The 26188-nt window shown below is 41.7% G+C and overlaps 1 protein-coding gene across 2 annotated transcripts in view; it reads left to right on the forward strand.

The window, feature by feature from the left end:
* Positions 1-26188, forward strand: part of cdk19 (cyclin dependent kinase 19) — a 174650-nt gene that overhangs the window by 130357 nt on the left and 18105 nt on the right. For both annotated transcript variants that reach the window (XM_059645216.1, XM_059645217.1), the window contains 2 exons: positions 12125-12203; positions 20567-20815. In XM_059645216.1, coding sequence (XP_059501199.1) covers positions 12125-12203; positions 20567-20815 — 328 coding nt within the window. The remainder of the gene's footprint in view (positions 1-12124; positions 12204-20566; positions 20816-26188) is intronic.

A 26188-nucleotide genomic window follows, 5' to 3' on the forward strand; every position in this document is an offset into this window, starting at 1 on the left:
CCAATAAAAGCAATGTAGGTTGATCATTGGAAATGGCTCAGAAGTGACCTTGGAACATCTCCTTCAGAACCTCTGAATAAGCATACTAACCTAGATCATGACTAACAATAACGATGTTTGGGTATTTTGTCCCCTGTGTACTGTAAACACAGCTATTTTCCACAGATTGTTTGTTTTCCTTTATTTCCATTGTTTTGTCTCCAGGGAGAATTGTCCAGAATAGCAAAACTATGTAATGCAACCATATTCACATAACTATTAATACATTAGAAAAAATTTAAATGTTAAATGATGAAATCCTAAGATTGCTTTGGCATTAGATACGAACAGTTCATACAACTGAAGGAAAGTAAGTTGTGATAGTATTGTCGTTTTGTGGCATAATGGAAAAACTGGTTCAAGGAAAGAAAATTATAGTTATTACAGACAGAAGACACACATGCCAGCCATGATTGTTCAAACTGACGGTTCGTGTTTCATGCCCACCTGTTTTATGTGTAGGTGTATTTTTAAAGACTGATTGAATCTGCAATTTTAAAATGAGATGAATGTGCTCCAGTGTGAGCATTTACTTGTAAATTCTTTCCATAACGCTTGTGGAAAAATACAGTGCAAGAGAATTGAAAGGGTGTTACATCTTACTTGAAATGGATGGCACTCAAATTTTTACTTAGGATTGTAACTGGTTCTAAAAATGTTAATGTGCATCAAAATAGATATGAAATTGTGTCATCTGCAAATTTCTGTGTGGGTGTGGGTGTGGTGGGGGTCGGGGTGGAATTTGCACATTTTCGTCATGTCTCCGTGGGTTTCCTCCAGTTACTCTAGTTTCCTACGACCGTCCAAAGATGTGCTGGTTAGGTGGATTAGCCTTGCTAAATGCGTGGATATAGGGGTAGGGCTGGGGGCCAGGTCTGGGTGGGATGCTCTTCGGAGGGCTGGTACAAACTCACTGGGCCAAAAGTATGATTCTACGTTTAAATCTAAGCCATTAATATATATTACAAACAGCAAGGACCCCAACACTGAATCCTGAGAGACAATATTGGAAATCACTTCCTGTTCATTAAAGAAGTCTGTCAACCATTACTCTTTGTTTCCTGTCACTGAGCCAATTTTGAATCCAACTCGACATATTCATCTGTATCCCTGAGTTTTAATTTAAAAGTTTTATTTTTCCTGATGAGTTTGTCACGTGGGACCTTGTAAAATGCCTCACTAAAATCCATTAGTCATCATCCACTTCATCACTGTCAACAATCTTCCTTGTTGCTTTGTCAAAGATAGAATGAAGTATGAAAATTTGGACTTCACTACAAAACAATGCTGACTATCCCTGCTTAACCACTACCTTTTGAAGTAACAATTAATCCTATCTCTCTAATGATTGCTAGCACTTCGGACTTGGTGTACTCCTAAGACTGCAGCTTTAGAAGTGCTGCCTTTCACCCTCTTCCTTTGCTTTCCAAAATCTGCTCTTAGGATGCATTCCCAGTCCCAGCTAAGTCATTGGTACCAACGTAGACAATGATCTCTGGCTGATCACCCTCCCACAGAAGTCTGTCCAGTAGCTGGTCCGTCATATTGTTTATTCTGACGCCATGGGCAGCATAAAAACCTGGTGTCAGATTAACAACTGCTGTTTTGATTATAGAACACCTAACACTACTGGTCTTCCATTCTTCCTCACCCCCAAATTCCCCCCTCTTTCCTACATAGCTAAGCCGCCATAGTGCCACTGATTTGGCCGTGGCTGCAGTTTCCTAAGAGACCATTGCCATCACCAGTATCGAAAATGGAATACCAGTTAGTAAGCAAGGTAGGAATTTGCTGAACCCAGGCTGTCTGCCTGTTTCTTTTTGACAGCCTGACAGTCATCAATACCCATTCTGAATGTACATGTCTAGCCTGCGGTGTGACAGCTTCCCAAATCATTCTGTCTATATACTCCACTGCTTAGCAATGCACAAGAGTGACTCCTGCCACTGCTCCTAAAGTTTCAAATTCTGAAACCCAGTGCTCACTGAGAATTGCTGCAGGTGTGTTTGTCTGGGACATGTAAAGTCATGGACATAGTGCATACTACAGGATGTACACTCCACTTGGCTGTGCTGACCTATCATCTCATAGCTACATGTTATAGCTAAAATAGTAAAGTACTTGTCTGTAGTCTCCAATCAACTTTTCTCCTTCGTTGTGAAGTAAGAGATAATTAGAGTAGGCCGAAAATAGAGGAAGACACTCTCCTAGAATCACTCTCCTAGAATCCCCTAACAAATCCTCATCAAACCTCTACTAACTTACCAATCTTCCACTTTACACTCTGTACAATCAAAACTTCACCATTGCCGATAAAGTAGCATTATTAATACTTCCTGAAAACAATTGAAAGCTTCGAAAACTGGTTTAAACTAGCCACTAATTAATACATACTGCTTTTCTCAGAGATTGTGTACACCTCATTTAAGTCTACAGTAAAACTTAGATTCTCTTAAAGCGTAATCTTTGATTAATTGCTAAATTACAGGAAAGTCTAGACATTTGGATTAAAAAAACTCTGCCTCACTAAGCTAGTCCTCTCCTCTGTCTCATCTTTCTGTACATATCCATACCCCACAAGGATGGCCTACAGGCCCTCAGTTTTTTCCCCTTCAGCAGAGACATCCAGCCCTCCCCCAGTAATACCGTCCTCCACCTTGCTGAACTAGTCCTCCCCTCAATAACTTTTCATTGAATTCTTCCCACTTTCTCCAAATCTGGGGGGTTGCCATAGGCACTCACATGGGCCCCAGCTATGGCTATCTGTTTGTAGGTCGTGTCAAACAGTCCCTGTTCAATACATACAGAGATACTGTTCTCCAACACTTTTGCCTGTTACATTGACTGCATCGGTGCTGCATCTAGCACTGAGGCTAAACTAGAGTAATTCATCAACTTCACTAACAACTTCCACTCCGCTCTCAAATTCAGTTGATAAAAACCAAAAGAACTGAGGATGCTGTAAATCAGGGACAAAAACAGAAGTTGCTGGTAAAGCTCAGCAGGTCTGGCAGCATCTTTGTATCTTTAAAGACGCCTCTCTCCCCTTTCTTAATCTCTCTGTTGCCAGAATTGGAAACAGTTTATGGACCGACATTTACTATAAACCCACCGACTCCCATTGCTACCTAGACTACACTTCTTCCCACTCTGTATCCTGCAAAAACTCCATCCCATTTTGCCAACTCCTCCATTGCTGTCATATCTGCTCACACTCCCAAGGGTCTTGGATGTCCGCCTTTTTCAAACAACGTTCTTTTCCCCCCGCCCCCTCTGTCATCCAGACAGTCCACCGCTGTGCCTCCTCCATTCCCTGCACCACAACTCTTAGCCAACCCCCATCCCCACCAAAACATAATAAAGGTACTGTCCCCCTTGTCCTCATTTTCTGCACCACTAGCCTCAACATCCAACAAATCATCCTCAAACACTTCTGCCAATTCCAATTAGACCCCACCACCCGGAACATCTTCCACTCCCCCAAGCCCCTCTGCCTTCTACAAGGATCATTCCCTTCGTCACTCCTTAGTTCGCACCACACTTCCCATTAACCACTCCAAACTGCTGAGTACCTTCCCCTGTAACCATAAAAGATGCCCGCACACCACCTCCATTCAGATCCTAAACTGCCCTTCCAAGTGAGAGAGCTTCACCTGCATCTCCTCCAACCCTAGTCTCTTGCATCTAGTGCTTCCAATGTGGTCTTCTCTACGTCGGTGAAACCAAATGTAGACTATGTGATTGTTTTGCTGAGCATCTCCACCTGGCCCATAATGGCTAACCTAACCTCCCAGTAACTGTCCATTTCAACTCCCCGTCCTACTCCCCCTCTGGCATGCCCAGCCTTGGCCTCCTCCAGTGTTGCAGTGATTCACAATACAAATTTGAAGATCAACATCTTCTGCCTGGGCACTCTACAGCCCTGAGGACTCAACATTGAGTTCTCCAGTTTCTCCCACCCACCCTTGGCTCCCCATTCAGTCCCACCTCCTCCCTTCCATTCCACCTTTGACCCTCCCTTCCAGCCACCAATCAGATTTATTCTTCCCATCAACCAAACAGGTGGTACCTACTATCAGTGTCCACCTATCACCACCATTCCGACCCCCCCCTTTACCCCCCCCCGCCTTGTTAACTGCAGCTCCCCCTCTCCCCATTTCCAATCCTGAAGAAGGGAATACATGAAGTACTGACTGCGCCTTTCCTCCAGATGCTGCCTGACTTGCTATGTTCTTCCAGTCTCCTATTTGTTTCCTTAAGACTCATATTGTACACTCACCAGTTCCTAGTGCAGATGCACACTTTTGACAATATTTTTGACAGTAATGCATTTTAATATCGACAGTGTGATTTTTATGATTATAATAAAAGCAAATTACTGCAGATGTTGGAAACCTAAACCAGAAACAAAATGCTGGAGAAATGCAGCAGGTGTGGCAGCATCTGAGGAGAGAGACAAAATTAATGCTTCAATTCCAGTATGACTCTTCTTCCGAACATTTATCATTGTTATTTCTACCTTTCACTTTCTCAATACATATGATCATTGGGGTAAATTGTAATCCTGTTTTTTTTGTGTGTGGGTGATTTTGATCTGGATGTCTCTTAAGATCTCTGATGTTACATAATTGCCTGAATGAACCCAAAGAAATGTGTTCCTGCACATCTGACCTCTGTCATTGCCATTGCAAACGTTCCTGTAAAAAAAAAAATTGTTTGGTAGCAGCTTTGGATTTTGGTCAGGAGTATCTGTTCTGTATTCCACCATTTAGATGTTTCAGGCATGACCGTGATTTGAAAGAGATGAGGGAGCTGCATTTCTGATTAGGAAGAGTATCATAGCTGTACTGAGGAAAGACACCTTGGAGAGGACCTCCAGTTAGGCCAGATAGTTGACGTCAGGAATAGAAAGGACACAATCACTGTGATGGGATTTACTACAGGCCTCCCAACAGCCAATGGTTGATAAAGGAACAGGTATGACAACAGATTATGAAAAATGTAAAAACAACAGGCTTATTGAGATGGGTGATTTTAACATCCCCTGTTTGAGTGGGACTTCCTTAGTGCTTGGGGCTTGGATTGGGGATAATTTGTCTTGGAGGGCTCCTTGAAGTAATATGTATATAGTCAACATGGGAAGGAGCCAGACGAGATCTGATCTGAGCCTGGCCAGGTGATTGAAGTTTCAGTGGGAGCGCGTTTTTGGAACAGTCACCATAATTCTGTAAGTTTTAATTTACTTACGGATGAAGATAAGAGTAGTCATTGGGGGAAAGTATTAAATTGGAGGGGAAAGCTAACAATGGCATTATTAGCAAGAACTGGGCAATGTAGATTTGAGGCAGCTGTTTGAGGGTAAATCCACTTCTGTCAAGTAGGAACCGTTTAAAGGCTAGTCAGTTAGAATTGAGAACCAGCATGTTCCTGTAAAGATAAACGCTAAGGATTTCAAGATTTGGAAACCTTGATGACAAGAGAAATTGTGAGCTTAGTAGAAGAGAAAAAAGTAAGCATCTTAAGGTTTGGGAAACTGAAGACAGACAGGGCTCTAAAAGAATATGAAGAAAGCAGGAAGGTGCTTGAATAAAGAGTGAGGAGTCTGAAACAGGCCATGAAATGTCCTTGGTAAACAGGATTAGGAAAAATTCTAACATGTTTTATATGTATATAAGGAGTGAGCAGGTAATGGGAGGGAGATGGAGGAAGTGGGTGAGGTCCTTAACAAGGACTTTACATTAGTATTAACAAAGGAAAAGGAAATCGTGGATAGTTAGTTTAGAGCAGGGTATGTTGATATTCTAGGGCACATTGATACTAAAAAAGGTGTTGGGTGTTTTGAAAAGCATTAATGTAGACAAGATCCCAGGACCTGAAGGGATCTAGCCCAGAATACTGAGGAAATTGCTGGGACCTTGTACAAAATCTTTGTAGATCTTTGACTGGATAGCTAGTGTTGTGCCTTTGTTTAAGAAGGACAGCAGGCATAATGCAGAAGAGTACAGTGTTTTTATGTCAGTGGTAGAGAAATTATTGGAGAAGGTTCTTAAGCACAGGATTTACTCATATTTGGAAAAATATGGAGTTACTAGCAATGGGCAGTATGGCATTTTAGTGGGAAAGGCTGTGTCTGTCATATGTTATTGAGTTTTTTGAGGAAGTGACTAAGATGATTAAGGGTATGGCAGTGGATGTTGTCTAAGTGGACTTTGGTAAGTCCTTTGACAAGGTCCTTCATAGTAATTTGATACAGAAGGTAATACAGCAGGATTTAGATAAGCTGGAGGCACGGGCAGAGAAATGGCAGATGGAGTTTAATCTGGACAAATATGAGGTGATAAGTTTTGGAATGTCTAATACAGGAGGGAAGTATACAGTGTATGACAGATCCCAGAGAAGCATACAGAGGGATTTAGGCATACAGGTCCACAGTTCCCTGAAAATGGCAATAACAGTGGATAAGATGGTCAAGAGGTGTATGAGTTGCTTGCCTTCATCAGTTGGGGCAGAGAGTACAAAAATTGGAAAGTCAGTTACAGCTGTCAGGCTGCATTTGGAGTATTGTGTACAGTTCTGGTTGCCACACTATCAGAGGATGTGAAGACTTTGGAGAGCGGACAGAAATAGTTCAGTAGGATGTTGCCTGGTTTTGGGGGGTGTTCTCTATAAGAAGAGACTGGAAAAACCTGGTTTGTTTCACTTGAACACTTTGGAGGCTATGGGCAACCTGATAGTAGTTTACAAAATTGTGTAAGGTGTAGATTGAATCAATACTCAGAGTCTTTTTCCCAAGGTAGAAATGTGATTTACTGGGGAAGATAGGTTTAAGGTAAAATGGGGTCGCAGATTTGAGGAACACCTTATCTCCTGCTTGGACACCCTACAGCCCGGAGGGCTTAACATTGAGTTCTGTAATTTCAAATAACCTTCCCACCCATCCCCCAGCTTCATTTCCAGCCCCACCTTTCATTCAATCTACTGACGCTCCCTTCCAGCCACCAACCGGATTCATCCCTCCCATCGATGAACCAGGTCACACCTACTACTGGTGTCCACTTGCCGCCACCATTTCACTACCTTGTTACCTCCCCACCCTTATCTGCAGCTCCTCATCTGGATGCTGGCTCACTTGCTATGTTTTTCTAGCCTCCTGTTTGTGTACATTAAAAGGAAATGTGAGAGATATTTTTTACACAGAGGGTGGTAGGTGCCTGGTATACACAGCCAGAGGAGCTGGTAGAAGCAGATGCAACAGCACTTTTTAAAACAGAAGCATGAAGAGACTGGGAATAGCGGGATATAAACTGTGTAAGAACCTTTTGCGTCTAGTTTAGAAAGGCACATGTCAGTGCATTCTTGGTAGGCCAAAGGTCTGGTTCCTGTGCTGTACCATTGTTTATTCTTTATTCATAGTGACATTGCTGAGGCTGACAGTGAATTATTTGTTCTGTCTATGGAATGTCTAGTAGATCAGCATTTTCAAATCAAAATCCTGGGAAACTGACTTTAACACAGCACAGACTCATGCTTCCAAAAGGATGCAATATTTGATCCTTCAGTAAATGTTGCCTGCTCCTGTGAACGTTAGGATTGCATGCTGTAGGTCACAAGCACTCACTTTTCACAACTTTAGGAGAATATCAAATAGCAACATATCAGTAAATGTGCCAAATTGTTTATAATAGCCTTGTGTCAAGATTGTGTAAAATTAATATTTAATCCCTGTGGTTTAGTGATTCCAGTTGATGTGAAGTACATTTTCTCTCTCTCATTTTTCATTTTATTGCCCAGTAAGGAATCTTTGTTAAGAAAATGGAAAATAGTTAAAATTAATGCAAAACTTAAAAGTGAGTAGTTGTATTACACAAATGTGATATCCCAATACTTATTTGAGGCTATCCAATGAGTAATCTTACTGAAAATTGAGTTATCAGTTCTGGTTTCCTGGGCTTTGCTCATCTGAGTCATTGGTAGCAGTTTTAATTCTCCACTGGAGTCCTGAGTTTGGGTTGGGAATTTCATCAATTTTTTTAATGTTAACATGTTTGGATATTGAGTAAGATAAGGATTGCCTGTAACCCTATTGCTCACTTGCCCTTCTCATTAAGTAGCCTGCTAATACTGATTGTAACAGGACTGACAATCTTTTAGGTGAGGTACTGGAAGGACGACATCAGCAGGAGGCCACCATCTTCAGAAAAGGAATGGCAGAGAAAGCTGGTTATGGGTAATGTAGGGAATAAAAATGACAATTCCTATTTGTAATGTAGAAGCTTCAGACTAATCCTCAAAGGTGATCAAACAAATTCTAGGACTCTGCAATGAGATGAGACATCCCCAAATATTTCTTGTACATATGGTGGCCACTGTTAGGAGATTGTTTAAGATCATAAGACCTAGGAGTGGAAGTAAGGCCATTCGGCCCATCAAGTCCACTCCACCATTTAAATCATGGCTGATGGGCATTACAACTCCACTTCCCTGCACTCTCCCCGTAGCCGTTGATTCCTTCTGCGATCAAGAATTTGTCGATCTCTGCCTTGAAGGCATCCACCGTCCCGGCCTCCACTGCACTCCGAGGCAACAAATTCCACAAGCCCACCACTCTCTGGCTGAAGAAATGTCTCATTTCAGATTTAAATTTACCCCCTCTAATTTTAAGGCTGTGCCCACAGGTCGTTGTCTCCCCACCCCATGGAAACAACTTCCTAGCGTCCACCCCTTCTAAACCATACATTATCTTGTAAGTTTCTATTAGATCTCCCCTCAACCTTCTAAACTCTAATGAGTACAATCCCAGGATCCTTAGCTGTTCATCATACGTTAAACCTACCGTTCCAGGGATCATCCGTGTGAATCTCCGCTGGACACGCTCCAGGGCAATTATGTCCTTCCTGAGGTGTGGGGCCCAAAATTGGACACCCTAGGTACCCTTTGAATTTAAATAGGTAATTCATGGTCTCTTCTCGTGTTGGAAGATTTCTTCATCACTCTGTGAAAAGAAATGATGTCTGGTACCTAATCTGGTTGAATGATTATGTAACCTATCTCAGGGACTTTTATGATCTGTCAGACTGAAATAATGTACTTGTATTCATTATTTTAAATGATAATAAATGCACTCAAATTTGTTGTCTTTCAAGATTAAAAAGCCAATCATGGTAACTGACAGTGTGTAAACTGGATATAAACCTAGAGGCCCGTCACTTAACATTTGCTACATTTCTTATTGTAATATTCTAGAAGAATAATCAAGGTCTTATTTAAAGCCAGCAAAATATTTATGTTTTGTACTTGTTTATCCTCGCGAAACAATCTTCCACTATATTTTGCCATAGCCTTGTGGCATTAGAAAGAGATCAGCTACATAGCAGACAATAACCTCATTCTATTTACTTTGTACTCTCTTATCTCACTTTCACACAGGCTGGAATGTTATGACGTCCCAATGCCTCCCACTCAAGTGTTGATGGAATGGTAGGGGCACTTACCCACATCAGTATATTATTGGTGGCAGAGTAGATAAAGAGTGACTTACTACCTTTGTGTATAGTGAGGTTTTTGCATCACCAACTAGTGGCCACTTAGGGGCCTCCCTTGCCACTATTTGCTTGGGCCTTCCTGACCTCCTGCAGTGAGGCTTCTCCATTTACTTTGAAGTGTGACCTTGCACATCACTACTTGCAGGTGTTGACTACAATCCCACTGGTAGCCAATGGACTTCAGCAAGGCATTTGATAAGGTTCCCCTTGGATGAGGAGGTTGAGGGGTGGGTTAGTATGTTTGCTGATGACACAAAAGTTGGAGGTGCCATTGATAGTATCGACGGCTATTGCAGGCTTCAGCGAGACATTGACAGTATGCAGAGCTGGGCTGAGAATTGGCAGATGGAGTTCAACCTGAATAAATGCGAAGTGATGCATTTTGGAAGGTCGAACTTAAATGCTGAATATAGGATTAAAGGCAGGATTCTCGGCAGTGTGGAGGAACAGCGGGATCTTGGTGTTCAAGTGCATAGCTCCCTCAAAGTTGCCACCCAAATGGATAAGGGTGTTCAGAAAGCATATGGTGTTTTGGCTTTCATTAACAGGGTGATCAAGTTTAAGAGCCGCGAGGTTATGCTGCAGCTCTACAAAACCCTGGTGAGACCACACTTGGAATATTGTGTCCAGTTCTGGTCGCCCTATTAGAGGAAAGATGTGGAGGCTTTGGAGAGGGTGCAAAGGAGGTTTACCAGGATGCTGCCTGGACTGGAGGGCTTGTCTAACGAGGAGAGGTTGACTGAGCTCGGACTTTTCTCTCTGGAGAGAAGGAGAAAGAGGGGTGACCTGATCGAGGTGTACAAGGTAGTGAGAGGCATGGGTAGAGTCGATAGCCAGAGACTTTTCCCCAGGGCAGGATTGACTGCCACGACGGTTCATAGTTTTAAGGCGTTAGGAGGAAGGTATAGAGGAGACGTCAGAGGGAGGTTCTTCACCCAGAGAGTTGAGAGTGCATGGAATACTTTGCCAGTGGAAGTCGTGGAAGCGGAGTCATTAGTGACATTTAAGCGACTGCTGGACATGCACATGGACAGCAGTGAATTGAGGGCAGTGTAGGTTAGTTTATTTTATTTTTGGATTCGGATTATTCCACAGCACAACATCGTGGGCCGAAGGGCCTGTACTGTGCTGCACTTTTTTATGTTCTATGTTCTAATGCTCATTAGTGCTCCTGGGACTGGAGAGCTGATGGTTTTCTGATCAGCTTGCAGCTTGCTGAGGTGCGACATTTTCCCTCGTGGGAGCTGAAGTTTCAAGCTTAGGCACTAACTGCCTGGCAAACATAAAATCCGATCATGGCTTTCTGGAATGGTAGCAGCATGCCTTTTCCTAGTTTCCAGCTGTTGAGCTAGATCACTCGTTGCCTGCCACTTTAGTGTACCAACCTGACCAACATGTTTGTCTCGGGCTTGCTGCATTGTTGTAGCGAAGCTCAACACAAGCTAGAAGAACAACAGAGCGTGGTATTTCGGATTCTCCAGCATCTGCAGTTCCCATTATCTCTAGAAGAACAACACCTCATTTTCTGCAGCCCTCTGGACTCAGTATCAAGTTCAATAATTTTAGGGCCTAATCTCTCCCATGTCCCAGCCCCCCCACCCCATACACCAGGCCTTGTAACCACATAGCCTGCCATTACACACTACCTGATATTCGTCACTAATAGTCTCAATTAACGACTATTCACCCTCCCAGCCTGATTGTTATCAACTCTTTGTCTGTCCAACTGCTCTTCTCTTTCTTTTGACTCTATCCTATCATTTACCCCCATCCCATCCCCCTCCCATTTTTTTCTGCTACCATCAGTTCTGAGGAAGGGTCACCAGATCCGAAGTTAACTCTGTTTTTTCCTTCACAGATACTGCCAGACCTGCTGAGCTTTTCCAGCAACTTTGTTTTTGTTCCAGATTTACAGCAGTTCTTTCAGTTTTTATTTAATCCGTGATTTCTGATGTGCCTATGTTACTTCTCCAACCCAGGTATCCTTCTGTTTATCCTTGTAGAAAATACTTGACCTCTACGTGAGATCCACTTAGTGTCAAACATTCTATATTAATGGCAGGGCTAGAGATTTAGATAACTGAAAATGAAAAGATGATTTCGTTATCAATAATGCTGTTAATTTTCATTACAATAGCTTTTACAATGGCTGGTTAAATCATTCTAATCGAGCATTCATCCCATCAAAGTTTAAAGCTTTATTCTGATTATAGAGTAGTTGAAAATAGACTAAGACTAAATTTTTAATACTGGTAGTGATAAAGTTCAGAGTAACTTGCATTTATGTTACATTATTGTGCCTTTTTTCACTTTCATTTATTGTAACATCATTATAATTGTTATATTGATGCCTGATAGTGCATAGCAATACCTGTAACTGTGTAGTGCAATGGGAAGTTTTATTGACATGATTACAAATATTTGAATATGGTGTATAATATGTGTTTATTTTTATACGTTTTAAATGTAAAGCCAAAAACAGTGATTTATGTTTTTGGCTGCGCTATCCCCTGCAAATTTATAATTTTTTAAAAAAAATTTAGTGTCTTTGCAGGTTGCCAGATCCCATATCCTAAGCGGGAATTTCTTAATGAAGATGAAGCAGAAGAGAAAGGTGAAAAGGTAAGAGAGAAAGCAAGACACAGAATTTGTCAATTCATCCACATTTGAAGTCTGCCAATGCGTTTATCCTTTTCATACATGTTCGAAAAAACATCATTTTGTTTCAATTCATCTAGATTTTGGAAAACCTTTGATAAGGTTTCACATTACACAGAAATTTAAAAGGTCAGAGCATAGATAACTAGGGGATAAATAGTAGAATATATAGTAAGCTTACTGTAAGACTCAAAACAGCAAGTGGGGTAATGGGTAGCAATTCAGAGTGACAGAAATGGGCCAATGGGACCTTGAGACCATAACATTTAGTAGCAGAGGTATATCATTCAGCCCATCAAGCGTGTTGCATAATTCAATGAGATCACGGCTGATCTGATAATTCTCAAGGCTACTTTTGTTCCTTTTCACCATTGTCCTTGATTCTCTGACTGATTAAAAATCTGCCTGTCAGCCTTGAGAAACATAATGACTTAGCGTCAACAGTTCTCTGTGGTAAAGAATTCTGCAGATTGACTAGCCTTTAGTGAAAAAAATTCCAACAATCTCTGACTTAAATGGACCACTCTTTATTCTGAAATTACGACCTCTAATCCTAGATAGTGTGAAAGAGGAAACAACCTCTCCGTATCTCTCTGTTAGGCCCCCAAACAATCTTGTATGTTTCAAAGAGGTTTCCTTTCATAGGACCAGTAGTGGGACAATTGATTTTCACAATTGATGTTGACAAAACAAACTTCCAATTCAAAAGCACAATTTCTAAATTTTCAGACAGCCAACACTGGAGCAGTGCAACAAGTAACAACGGAATAAACTTGCCATAAAGATATATAATTGACAAAAGAAGAACCATGACGTATTATATTTTGATAAGGAAGTTACATTTAACTTGGAAATGCTAGAATCTAAAGAAGAGCATTGGAATCTGGAAGTACAAATACACAATAAAATCTGCAATATGGAAGATAGAGAATGTGGGGAAATAAATAGTGATGTCTTGAAAAAATGTCTGTATTACAGAGGAGAAGGTGCTGTACGTTTTAAAATACATAAAGGTGGATAAATCCCCAGGACCTGATTAGATTTACCCTAGAACTCTGTGGGAAGCTAGAGAAGTGTTTGCTGGGCCCCTTGCTGAGATATTTGTATCATCAGTAACCACAGGTGAGGTGCCAGAAGGCTGGAGGTTGGCTTATGTGGTGACACTATTTAAGAAAAGTTGTAAAGAAAAACCAGGGATCTATAGACTCGTAAGCCTGACATTGGAGGTAGGCAAGTTGTTGGTGGGAATCATGCTGGATAAGATTTACATGTGTTTGGAAAGGCAAGGACTGATCAGGGATAGTCAACGTTGCTTTATGCGTGGGAAGTCACATCTTACTAACTTGGTTTGAGTTTTTTGAAGAACCAGCAAAGGGGATTAATAAAGGCAGAGTGGTGGATGTGATCTTTATGGACTTCAGTAAGACATTTGACAAGTTTTCTCATGGTAGCCTGGTTAGTAAAGTTAGATCACATGGAATACAAGGAGAGCCAGCCATTTGGATCCAGAACTGGCTCACAGGAGACAATGTGGTGGTGGAGGGTTACTTTTCAGACTGGAGGCCTGTGACCAGCGCTGTGCCACAAGAATTGCCTGGTCAGATGCGTTTTGTCATTTGTGTAAATGATTTGGATGTGAGTATAGTAGAAATGGTTAGTAAGTTTGCAGATGACACCTGAATTGGAGATGTAGTGGAGAGCAAAGAAGGTTACCTCGGAGTTCAATAGGACCTTGATCAGATGGGCCAATGGTCTGAAGAGTGGCAGATGGAGTTTAATTTAGTAAATGTGAGGTGCTGCATTTTGGAAAAGAAAATCAGGGCAGTACTTATAAACTATATGGTAAGGTCCTGGGGAGTGTTGCTGAACAAAGAGACCTTGGAGTGCAAGTTCATAGTTCATAGAAAGTGGAATCACAGGTATACAGGATAGTGAGGAAGGTGTTTGGTATTTTTATTTTTTATAGAATCCTTACAGTGTGGAAACACGCCGTTTTGCCAGCAAGTCCACACCCACCATGAGAGCATCCCATTCAGAAGCATTCCCCTATAATCCACCTGATCTACATATCCCTGAACACTTGGGGCAATTAAGCACGGCCCACCTAACGTACATCTTTGAACTGTGGGAGGAAACCAGAGAACCGGGAGGAAACCCATACAGGCTTGGGGGTGAAGGTGCAAACTCCACACAGATAGTCGCCCAGGGGTGGAATTGAACCTGGGTCCCTGGCACTGTGAGGCAGCAGTGCTAGCCACTGTGATGGCCCATCACTTTATTGGTCAGTGTATTGAGTGTAGGAGCTGGGCGGCCACATTGTGGGTGGACAGGACATTGGAGAGGCCATGATTGGAATGCTGCATGCAATTCTGGTCTCCCTGCTACAGAAAGGATGTTGTGAACTTGAAAGGGTTCAGAAAAGATTTGCAAGGATGTTGCCAGGGTTAGAGGGTTTGACCTATTGGGGGAGGCTGAATAGGCTGGGGTTATTTTCTCTGGAGAGTCATTAGCTGAGGGGTGACCTTTATAGAGGGTTATAAAATCATGAGGGGCATGGATAGGGTGAGAATAGCCAAGGCCTTTGCCTGGAGTGGGGGAGTCCAAAACTAGAGGGCATAGGTTTAAGTGAGAGGGGGAAGATTTTAAAGGAAACTAAGGGGCAACTTTTTCATGCAGAAGGTGGTGCATGTGTGGAATGAGCTGTCAGAGAAAGTGGTGGAGTCTGATTCAGTTGCAGCATTTAGAAGGCACCTGGATGGATATGTGATTAGGAAGGGTTTAGAGGGATATGGGCCAAATGCTGGCAAATGGAATTGGATGAATTTAGGATATCTGGTCAGCATGGATGTGTTGAAATGAAGGGTCTGTTTCTGTGCTGTACAGCTCTGTGACTCTGAGGCTTAATAAGGCCATTAAGAAAAAGCAAGCTCTTGTGAATATTTCTCAAGAGATCAAAATAAGAAGTGGAGACATTATCTAAAACTTCTATATTGACCCTTGGTTAGGCCTCACTTGGTGTACAGTTCTGGCCATCAGTTTTGGAAGGCCGTATAAAAATTGGCATACTTGCAAAGCATAAGTAAGAGAATGATGTTAGATTGTACCTACCTTGTTAGATTGAAAAACGTTATCAGTTTGGGTCTGTCTTGAAAAGAGATGACTGAGAAGTGACCTAATAGAATACAATAGAGGGTTTTAAAATTATGTTTGGTTTTTGATAGAGTAAATGTGAAGTAATTGGGTTGAATCTTAGAATCTAAGGAAAGTTCCCAACCCGAAACGTCAGTTTTCCCGCTCCTCTGATGCTGCCTGGCCTGCTGTGTTCTTCCAGGTCCACACTTTGTTTTCTTTGACTCTAGCATTAGCTATTTGAGTCATCGCTGAATGATTTATAACCTCACTGCGAAGCATCTTCCAAGGATGCTCACCTTGAAGAAGTTGTCCTCCTCCCTCCAGAAAGACCTCAGTGGATCTCTCTTCCACTGTAACCCTCTGGTAATCTCTTTGGCCCTGAAACTCCCCATTTTGAAGAAGGGTCCCAACATGAACTGTATCAGTGATAATGGGAACTGCCTACCTACCACCTCATCCTGCCTCCTTGACCTGTCCATCTTCCCTGGACTGACCTATCCCCTCCCTACCTCCTCCCTATACTCTCCTCTCTACCTAGCTTGTTTTCTCTCCATCTTCGGTCCGCCTCCCCCTCTCTCCCTATTTACTCCAGTTACCTCTCTCCATCCCCCTCTCTGATGAAGGGTCTAGGCCTGAAACATCAGCTTTTGTGCTCCTGAGATGCTGCTTGGCCTGCTGTGTTCATCCAGCTCCAAACTTTGCTATCCCTGATTCCAGAATCTGCAGTTCTTGCCGTCTCTGGGTTGAATCTTAAGTTTTCTTGGCCAACTCTGTGTTGTGATAAGGTTTTTTGGAGGACTTCTCACCATGTGACTTAGTACGTTTGCCTCATTAAATGCCCACCATGCCCTTAGGGTATCTCATGTCTGATTTCCAGCTCATATTACCATGCACCTTTCCTGGAACAGTTCCCTGCTCAGCAATATGCCCAAAATTCATTGGCACCTCTTATGCCCGCACCATCCTTGAAAATGTAGGACTTTTAATTCCAAAAGTGAACAATTGGATCTCTATTAGCCTTGATTACAAGACGATTTGACTAAAGGAACAGCGAAGTGTCCCTTCAATTCTGTAGAAGTTTGGTTACAGCATAGCTGGAGTACTGTGTGCAGTTTTGATTCCAAATCTTAAGAAGAAGAATGTTATTGCCATAGAGGGAATGTAACAAAGGCTCACCAGACTTGTTCATGGATTGGAATGACTGATCTATAAGGAAAGGCTGGAAACCTTTTCCTGTATTCTAGCATTTTGAAAAATGAGATGTGACACTCAAGAGTCTGCAGAGAAATGTAGATAGATTAAACAAGTAGGCAAAAACTTGGGAGATGGAATATAATGTGGGAAAATGTGAGGCTGCATCCTGTGACAGGAAGAAAAGAAGAGCTAAAATTATTTAAATGAAGCAAGACTGCAGAATGCTGCAGTACAGAGTGTTTTGGGAATCTTTGTGCATAAACCATGGAAAGTGAATATACAAATTCAGCAAGTAATAGGGAAGTAAATGGAATTAATCTTTATTTCAAAGGGAATGGAGTATAAAAATAGGAAGGTCTTTCTAAAACTATGCAAGGCACTAGCCAGATCACAACAGGAAAGCTGCAAGCCATTTTGGTCCCCTTATTTAAGGAAACGTATACTGGCAGTGGAAGCAGCCCAGCTAATAATGTTTCTGGGTATCAAGTGCCCTTCTTAGGTTTAAGTTGAGTGGGTTGGACCTGTATTCATTGGAGTTTAGAAGAGGGAGAGGCAATCTTGTTAAAACATAAAAGATTCTTAGATGAAACAGAGTGGATGGCCTGAACGGCCCATTTCTCTTGCATCTTACAGCCTAATAGACAACAAGTTGGGAAGAGACATAATTAGTCTGTAAAGGAGTATAGATGGCTTAACTGAATGGCCAAAACATTAGCAGATAGAGCCATAGAGATGTACAGCACAGACACAGCCCCTTCGGTCGAACTTGTTTATGTCGACCAGATATCCTAAATTAATCTAGCCTCATTTGCCAGCATTTGGCCCATGTCCCTCATAAACCTTTCCACTTCATACACCCATCCAGCTGTCCTTTACATGTTGTAATTGTAGTAGCCTCCGGTATTTTCTCTGGCAGCTCATTCTATACACACCCCGCCCTCTGTGTGAAAACGTTGCGTCTTAGGTCCCTTTTAAATCTTGTCCCCTCACCTTAAACTAATGCCCTCTTGTTTTGGATTTGGCTACACCAGAGAAAAGACCATGTCTATTCACCCTATTCATGCCCCTCCTGATTTTTATAAACCGCTATAAAGTTAGCCCTCATCCACCAACTCTCCAGGCAAAATAACCCCAGCCTGTTCAGCTTCTCCATATTGCTCAAACTCTTCAATTCTGGCCACATCCTAGTAAATCTTTTCTGAACCCTTTCAAGTTTCCCAACGTCCTTCCTGTAGCAGGGAGACCACAATTGCATGCAGTGTTCCAAACATGGCTGAACCAATGCTCTGTCTAGCCACAATGTGACTTCCCAACTCCTACACTCAATGCACTGAACAATAAAGGCAAGCGTAACAAATACCTTCACAATCCTGTCTACCTGGGACTCTACTTACAAGGAAATATTAACTTGCAATCCAAGGTTTCGTTGTTTAACAACACTCCCCAAGAACTTACCGTTAAGTCTATAAATTCTGCCCTGATTTGCCTTTCCAAAGTGTAGCACCTCACTTTTATCTAAATTGAACTCTGTCTGCCATTGTACTCTGAGGTAACCTTCTTTGCTATCCGCTACACCTCCAATTCTGGTGTCATCTGCAAACTTGCTAATTATACCTTCTATGTTTACACTCCAGTCATTTATCCTATGGCAAACCGCTGGTCGCAAGCCTTCAGCCTGAAAAGCAGCCCTTCAACACCGTCTGTCTCCTACCTTCGAGCTAGTTCTGTATCCAATGGTTCTCCCTGTATTCCGTGTGATCTAACCTTACCTATCAGTCTTCCTTGTCAAACACCTTACTGAAGTCCATAGCAATCATATCCACCACTCTGCCTTCATCAATCCCCTTCATTACTACTTCGAAAAACTCAGTCAAGTTAGTAAGGCATGATTTCCCACATGCAAATCCATGTTGACTATCCCTGATCTGTCCTTGTCTTTCCAAATTCATGTAAATCCTGTCCCACAGGATTCCCTCCAGCAACTTGCCCACCACCAATGCCAGGCTCACCAACCTATCGCTCCCTGGCTTTTCCTTACCACCTTTCCTAAATAGTGGCACCATGTTAGCCAACTTCCAGTCTTCCAGCACCTCACCTGTGACTATTCCCTAGCTACCCAGAGTTCTAGGGTACACTTGATCAGGTCATGGGGATTTATTCACCTTCATGCATTTTAAGACATCCAGACCTTCTCCTCTGTAATATGGACATTTTTCAAGATGTCGTTATTTATTTCCCCATGTTCTTTTATCTTCCATATCCTTCTCCACAATAAACCCAAATGTAAAATACTCTCTTAGCATCTCCTCCATTTCTTGCGGTTCCATGCATAGCTGGTTTGCTGATCTCCCTGTTCTCTCCGTTGTTGCCCTTTTGCCATTAATGTATTTATAGAATCCCTTTGGATTCTCCTTTACCGTATTTGCAAAACCTATCTTATAATCCCCTTTTTGCCCTCTTGATTTTGAAATATTGGAAAAGACAAACTTATCGAAGAATAGAAAAGTAATATGTTATTTAAATTGAGAGAAATTGCAGAATTCTGAAGTACAGAGAGATTTGTGTGACCTGGTATCTAAATCATGAAAAGTTAGTGTTCACATGCAGCAAGTGATTGGGAAGAAAAGTGGAATGTTGTTTATTGTAAGGGCAATGGAGCATAAAAGTGTCTTATTGCTGCAGTATAGAGTATTGGTGCGGCCACACCGGGAGTACTGTGTACGGTTTTAGTCTCATTATTCAAGAGAAGAAATAACTGCAGAGAGCTTTCTTTCAATTGATCCTGAGATAACGTTGGTCAGCCGATGTGGAAAGGTTGGACAGATTGGTTCTGCGTCCTTTGGCATTGAAAAGAATGGGAGGAGATCTTACTGAAGCCTGTAAAATCCTGAGGGTTTTTGACTGACAGGGAGATGCTGAAAAGAGGTTCTACCTCAAGGGAGAAGCTAGAACCTGGTTTACAGTTTTACAAATAAGCATTATCCCATTTAAGACAAAGACGATGAGAATGTTTTTTTTTGCTTGGGGGATTGAGAGTCTGTGGAATGATGTTCTTTAGACAGCGGAGGAGGCAGGGTCATCAAACGTTTTAAAGGCACAAGTAATTTTTTTTTCGTTGACTGGATGAGAGCATCGCTGGCCAGGCAGCATTTATTGCCCATCCCTAATTGCCCAGAGGACAGTTAGGAGTCAACCATATTGCTGTGGGTCTGGAGTCACAGACTAGGCCAGACCAGGTAAGGATGGCAGTTTCCTTCCCTAAAGGACATTAGTGAACCAGCTGGGTTTTTCCAGCAATTGACAATGGATTCATGGTTATCATTAGAATCTTAATTTGAGATACTCATGGAATTCAAATTGTACCATCTGTAGTGGTGGGATTCTAACCTGGATTCTGGATTAATAGTCTAGGGATAATGCCACTAGACTATTGCCTCCCCAGAATTAAGAAATGGATTCTTGACTTGATGTAAAACGATATTGCGCATAAGCAGAGTAGCAGAATTGCGCCCACAATCACATTAGCCAAGATCTTGTTAGTTGGCACAGCAGGTTCAAGGGGCTGAATAGCCTGCTCCCTGCTCCTAATTCATAGGTTCTTGTGTAGCTCATTATTTCACATAGAATTATGCAAAAAAAACGAGTAAATATACAACCTAACCTTAGTACGAAGTTGGTAGAACAGCTAAAAGTGAAAGGTAGTGGAACAGAAAATATTTTCTAAAAGAGTTAGCTATATTCCCATTTGGATGTGTAAGACAGAATTCCAGAAACGTCAAGAGTTGCAAAATGTGAATGGATAACTATTAATCAATCATTTTCTGCCAAAGTATTGATGCATTGCTACATGGGAAGTGGGTGAGCTTATACAAACTTTTACCAAGCAACATTTGCTTTGACTTTAAAATTCTAGGTCTTTTGTGTTTGAAATACATATTAGAGTTATGAGGCTATTGAAGTTCTAGGTGGAATAATTACATTTTACATTATCTTGATAACAGAATCAACAACAAACTCAGCAACACCAGCAGCAGACAACACAGAACCAACAGCAACAAGCCCCCCAACAACAAAACAGCACGCAGACAAATGGGACAGCTGCTGGAGGAGGAGGTGGTGGAGGAGCACCAGGAGCAGGCCTACAGCATAACCAGGACAGCAGTCTCAATCAGGGACCTCCAAACAAGAAACCTCGAATAGGCACATCAGCTACAACCTCTGGTGGATCTGCCATCCCAACTGATTACCAGGTAATTGAGTCTTTGGTGACTGTTGTTCATTAATGCAGCTGGCTTCCCTATTCTCGGAGCCTCTAAACAGCTAACTTTTTTGAATAACTTAGGGTATAGTCATTATTTATAAGCAAGAAAATCTCCAGCAGTAAACATACCAGTGGATTATAAGTACACCAGCTTAATACTTTTGAACAGTATTCATTGGTGACATGTGATGTAAGATGTGTTACGTATGTTATAACTTATTTTAGAAATTGGATTTTGAACAAGTGGCCTGTGGGTTTTGATCTGTGAGTATGAGGGTGAGTATGAGGTTTATAATTAACTTGTCAGTCTTTCTGGAGCCATGATTTTATTAAACAATCGAATCACTGGTGTTATGGCACAGAAGGAGGCCATTCAGCTCATCATGCCCTCACTGGCTCATAAAATGAGTTTAATTACCTCATGCCAATTTCCTGCTAATTGCCCCATACTCTTGCACACTATTTTTATCCAAGTAGTGTTCCAATGCCCTCTTAAATGCTTCAACTCTACCTTCCTCCACCATACTTAGAGGCAATGTATTCCACACCCTAACAACTCGATGTGTCAAATAGTTTTTCTTCACTTCACCCCTGTTGTTTTTGCAGATTACTTTAAATCTATGCCTCTTGTTCTTGTTTCCTTTCTGAGCGGGAATAGTTTCTCTCCGACTACTCTATCCAGCCCGCTCCTGATGTTGCAAAATTCTATTACATATCCCCTTTGGTTCCTTCCCTCTAAGGGGATCAGTCCCAACGTCCTCAATCTATCCTCATAGCTGAAGTTCCTCATTCCTGGAACCATTCTTGTAAACTTTTTCCACAATCTGTTCAGTGCATTCACATCCTTCCTATAATGTAACGCCCAGATCTGTACACAATCCTCCGGAATGTGAGAGAGAGTCAGCTGCTGTAAAGGTCATGGAAATTTGTTTCCATTGTGATTTTTATGATCAAATAGAGTAAACATTGAAATCATTAGCTTGCTTTTGAATTAGAAGTTTTTTTTTGCTTCGAGAAAGAACCCATAGAAACCATTTTGTTTCCAGTTGACAGAAGTCTTTGTTGAAGTTTGCTATAAAAACAGTTCCTCCTGGAGGAAGGAGTTAACTCAGAATAGTTAGAAAGTAGTGTAGGGGTCAGTACCTCAGTGCCATATTTTAAGGGTTGTAGGCTGAAAGTTTCAGACCAGAAGTATTTGGTTTGAACTCCGAAGGGGTTATTTGAAGCTGAGAGGGTCTAAGCTGAAATATCTGCATAATCAAGGACGAGGCTATCAAACTTTCAAAATCAGGAATTGAAAGAAACAGTCAAGTCACACCTATGGATTTGTTAGAAAAGAATGCTGTTTGCTATTTGAGCGTTGTGAAATGATGGTGTTGGGATACTAGGGATTGTAGTTTTACCATGTGTTTCAGAATCTTTCTAATTGTGTTAAATGTAAGTAGCTTGGTTTATTATATTTACTTCATTTGCTTTGTTTAATAAACTTCTGTTTATTGTTAAAACCCAAAACTGCAGCATTGTGCACTTGTGTTACAGTGAGAGACCACCCTGTTAAATAAAGCAAAATAAGATGTATCAAGCCAGATTTTAGTCTGGGATTTGACTTGTCCAGTAATGGCATCAAGTGGGATTGTTACAATACCAAGCAAATGTTAAAGAGCATAAAAATGAAATCAGAGTATACAAAGAACAGGGGATGATGTGAAAAAGGAAATTATAAAACCAAACAGATGGTATGGAAGAATATTGATGATTAAAATTGTCCAAAGATATTTCATTCGCATATTAAGAGAAGCAGGTTGGCATGTCGGAGATGTCTGTGGTAATTGCAGCATGCATGCTGAAAATATGGACAGCATTCTAAGTGAGTGTTTTGTCCCTGTCTTCACAAAGAAGAGAGACGATTATTGCGCCTCAGTGTGGTACCCAGATGAAAATTGTGTCCTTTTATTCCCAGAGTCAAAAGTTAAAGATTTTAGAAGTATGCAGAATTCTCCAATCTACATTTCTTTCAGAGCCAGGTTGACAGAAAGCATAGACCACGTTTCTGACCTTTACAAGAATAACTATTAATTAGAAATAAATAGATTCTAATTATAGATGAACAATTGTAAACTGTTAAGATAAAACTCTACTCGTTTAAACTGTTGCACTTCTGTGGAATACCATGGAAATACTGGAAATCATGGTGAATCATCACAAAAGTTAAAGATTTTTAAAAGTATGTAAAAATTCCCCATTCTAGCTATCTTTCAGATTAAAGTTGAAAGAAAACATGGACCATGTTTATAAATTAATAAAAATTGTTATTTATTACAAGTAATTTAACTCTAGCTGCAAGTGAGCTCTAATGAATATTTGCATATAACTCTACTAATTAAAACCCTAATTCCCTTTTAAACTCTTTCTTATGTACACATAGAGACAGGAAAAAATGGCCGTTGCGATGGAAGGAAAGACTGAGAAGGCAGTTCAGTGATTACTGTTCACAGGACTGTGATGTTCTTATGATTCTTGTGTTGATCACAACGCTGCTTCTTGGTCATGTGTCTCCAGATGCTTCCACTCATTGGGCAAGAGGCAAAAGGAGGCTGATTCACTTCTAAAACATCTCTGAACTACTAATTAAAAGTTTCTGTTTACGGCAATTGCTGAATGAAGGATAAACTAGTTTTATTCAGTCTTTAAGGGATGTTAACCACAGAGAACAGAAAGAGCTCCTGAGCTGGTGGTATCTTCACTGAATCTTGTTCCCAATCCCAAACTCTTCAGTTACCTGAGAGCCAATCAGATAATTGTTAGCATGCAGAAGGCTTTTGTTATCAGTGACTGGTTACTGATCCACAGACCACTCAGCTCCATTTGTGCACAACCTCTCGGCTCCAGTTCAAGTGCAACCACACTTTAAGCACTGTTCGATCAAGGAGCTATGTAAACAGTGCCTACCATGAGTACACAGTTACTCGCTTTCAAAACATACAGCAATTGTTAGGCTTAGAGCTTTTTTTTTATTCACTCCACAGTAGAACAGGTAGGAAAAATATAAAGACATAATCTTTACAAAACTCTAACCCACTTTTAAACTGCCAGTTGACTCTCACGTACAAACAGACACAGGAAAGAAAAATAATTGATGTTATGGGCAGTGGGAAAGATTGGAAAAGCACCTTAGTGGCTGCTGTCCACCAGGTTTGCTGTGAGCAGAGATAATGGGAACTGCAGATGCCGGAGAATTCAAGATAACAAAGTGTGGAGCTGGATGAACACAGCAGGCCAAGCAGCATCTTAGGAGCACAAAAGCTGACGTTTCGGGCCTAGACCCTTCATCAGAGAGGGGGATGGGGAGAGGGTTCTGAAATAAATAGGGAGAGAGGGGGAGGCGGACCGAAGATGGATAGAGGAGAAGTTAGGTGGAGAGGAGAGTATAGGTGGGGAGGTAGGGAGGGGATAGGTCAGTCCGTGGAGGATGGACAGGTCAAGGAGGTGGGATGAGGTTAGGTGGGAAATGGAGGTGTAGCTTGAGGTGGGAGGAGGGGATAGGTGAGAGAAAGAACAGGTTAGGGAGGTGGGGATGAGCTGGGCTGGTTTTGGGATGCAGTGGGGAGAGGGGAGATTTTGAAGCTTGTGAAGTCCACATTAATACCATTGGGCTGCAGGGTTCCCAAGCAGAATGTGAGTTGCTGTTCCTGCAACTTTCGGGTGGCATCATTGTGGCACTGCAGGAGGCCCATGATGGACATGTCATTAAGGAATGGGAGGGGGAGTTAAAATGGTTCGCGACTCTGAGGTGCAGTTGTTTATTGCAAACCGAGTGTAGGTGTTCTGCAAAGCGGTCCACAAGCCTCCGCTTGGTTTCCCCAATGTAGAGGAAGCCACAATGGGTACAGTGGATACAGTATACCACATGTGCAGGTGAACATCTGCTTGATATGGAAAGTCATCTTGGGGCCTAGGAAGGGGGTGAGGTAGGAGGTTTGCTGTGAATATTCTTTTACTGATCAGAATGCTGCTTCTCAGACTTCCTTCTCCAGGTACTTGCACCAATTTCTAGAAGGCATGTGGTAATTGGCTCATTTATAAAAGCCTTTGACTTATCAGTTAAGTCACAGTAAACAGCAACTAGATGAAGGAATGAAGCTACTTGAGATACTTTTTACTGTAGACACAAGAGACAAGTGCCTGCATTTGCTGAGACCCAATTACTGCGGCCAAAATATGCACACCCCTATGTTGTTGAGCTCGCTGGGAGCTAATCACATAGTTGTTGGCAGATGGAAAGCCTTTGTCATTGATAATTGGTAGCTAGTCCACAGATTGATCAGCTACTTGTTGCCAGCCAAAGTTCCATTCACACACACATCCTTCAGCTCCAGCTCATCTGCAAACTTGGCTGCCACTGCTGCTTGAAAAAGCAGCTATGTAGACAGTAGTTAATGAGTGTCAGGTTAGTTGCTTTTATCAAGTGCAGCAATCCTTGCTCTTAAAACATTAGATGAGGACAGGTTGTTTTCCCTTGTGGAAAAATCTAGAACCAACGGTCATAATCTCAGAATAAGGAGTCTCATATAAACCAGAGAAGAGGAGGAATTTCTTCTGTTGGAATGTGGTCGATCTATGGAAATCTTTTGTTGCAGAGAACTGTAGAGGCTGGATCGTCAATTATATTCAAGGCTAAGTCGCAAATTTTTACCATGTTACGAAATCAAAATCTACAGGGGAAAGGCAGGAAAGTGATTTGAGGATGATCACGTCAGCCGTGATCTCAGTGAATGGTGATGCAGACATAATGGGCTGAATAGAAACAGAAAATCAGAACAGGAGGAGGCCATTCAGCCCTTTGAGCCTGCTCCACCATTCAGTCTGATCATGGCTAATCATTGAACTCAATACCCTGTTCCTACTTTCTTCCAGTATTGTTTGATCCCTCTTAGCCTTAATATCTGTATCTAATTCCTTCTTGAGAACATTCAATGTTTTGGTCTCAACTGTTTTCCGTGACAGAGAATACCACTGGCTCACCATACTCTGAGTGAAGAAATTTCTTGTCAACCCTAAATGACGCCACCCATCCATACCCTTCGACTGTGACCCCTGATTCTGGATTCTCCAGTTGTTGGGAACATCATCTAGAAAGCATGACTTTGTTTAAGAATGTATGTTGCGAGAAGGGACCCAATCCAAAATGTCAACTTTCCTGTTTCTGTGATGCTGTGCTATTTTCCTTCAGCTCCATACTATGTTATCTCTACATTTATAACTGCACTGACTTTAATTGATCTGGTTTAGCTGTTCGTGCACTCAAGATTAAACAAGTGCTACTAGATTGTGAAATCATGTCTATTAGTAGACATTTTGTTTA

The sequence above is a fragment of the Stegostoma tigrinum genome, chromosome 4 (genome assembly GCF_030684315.1).
Source record: "Stegostoma tigrinum isolate sSteTig4 chromosome 4, sSteTig4.hap1, whole genome shotgun sequence".
NCBI lineage: Eukaryota > Metazoa > Chordata > Chondrichthyes > Orectolobiformes > Stegostomatidae > Stegostoma > Stegostoma tigrinum.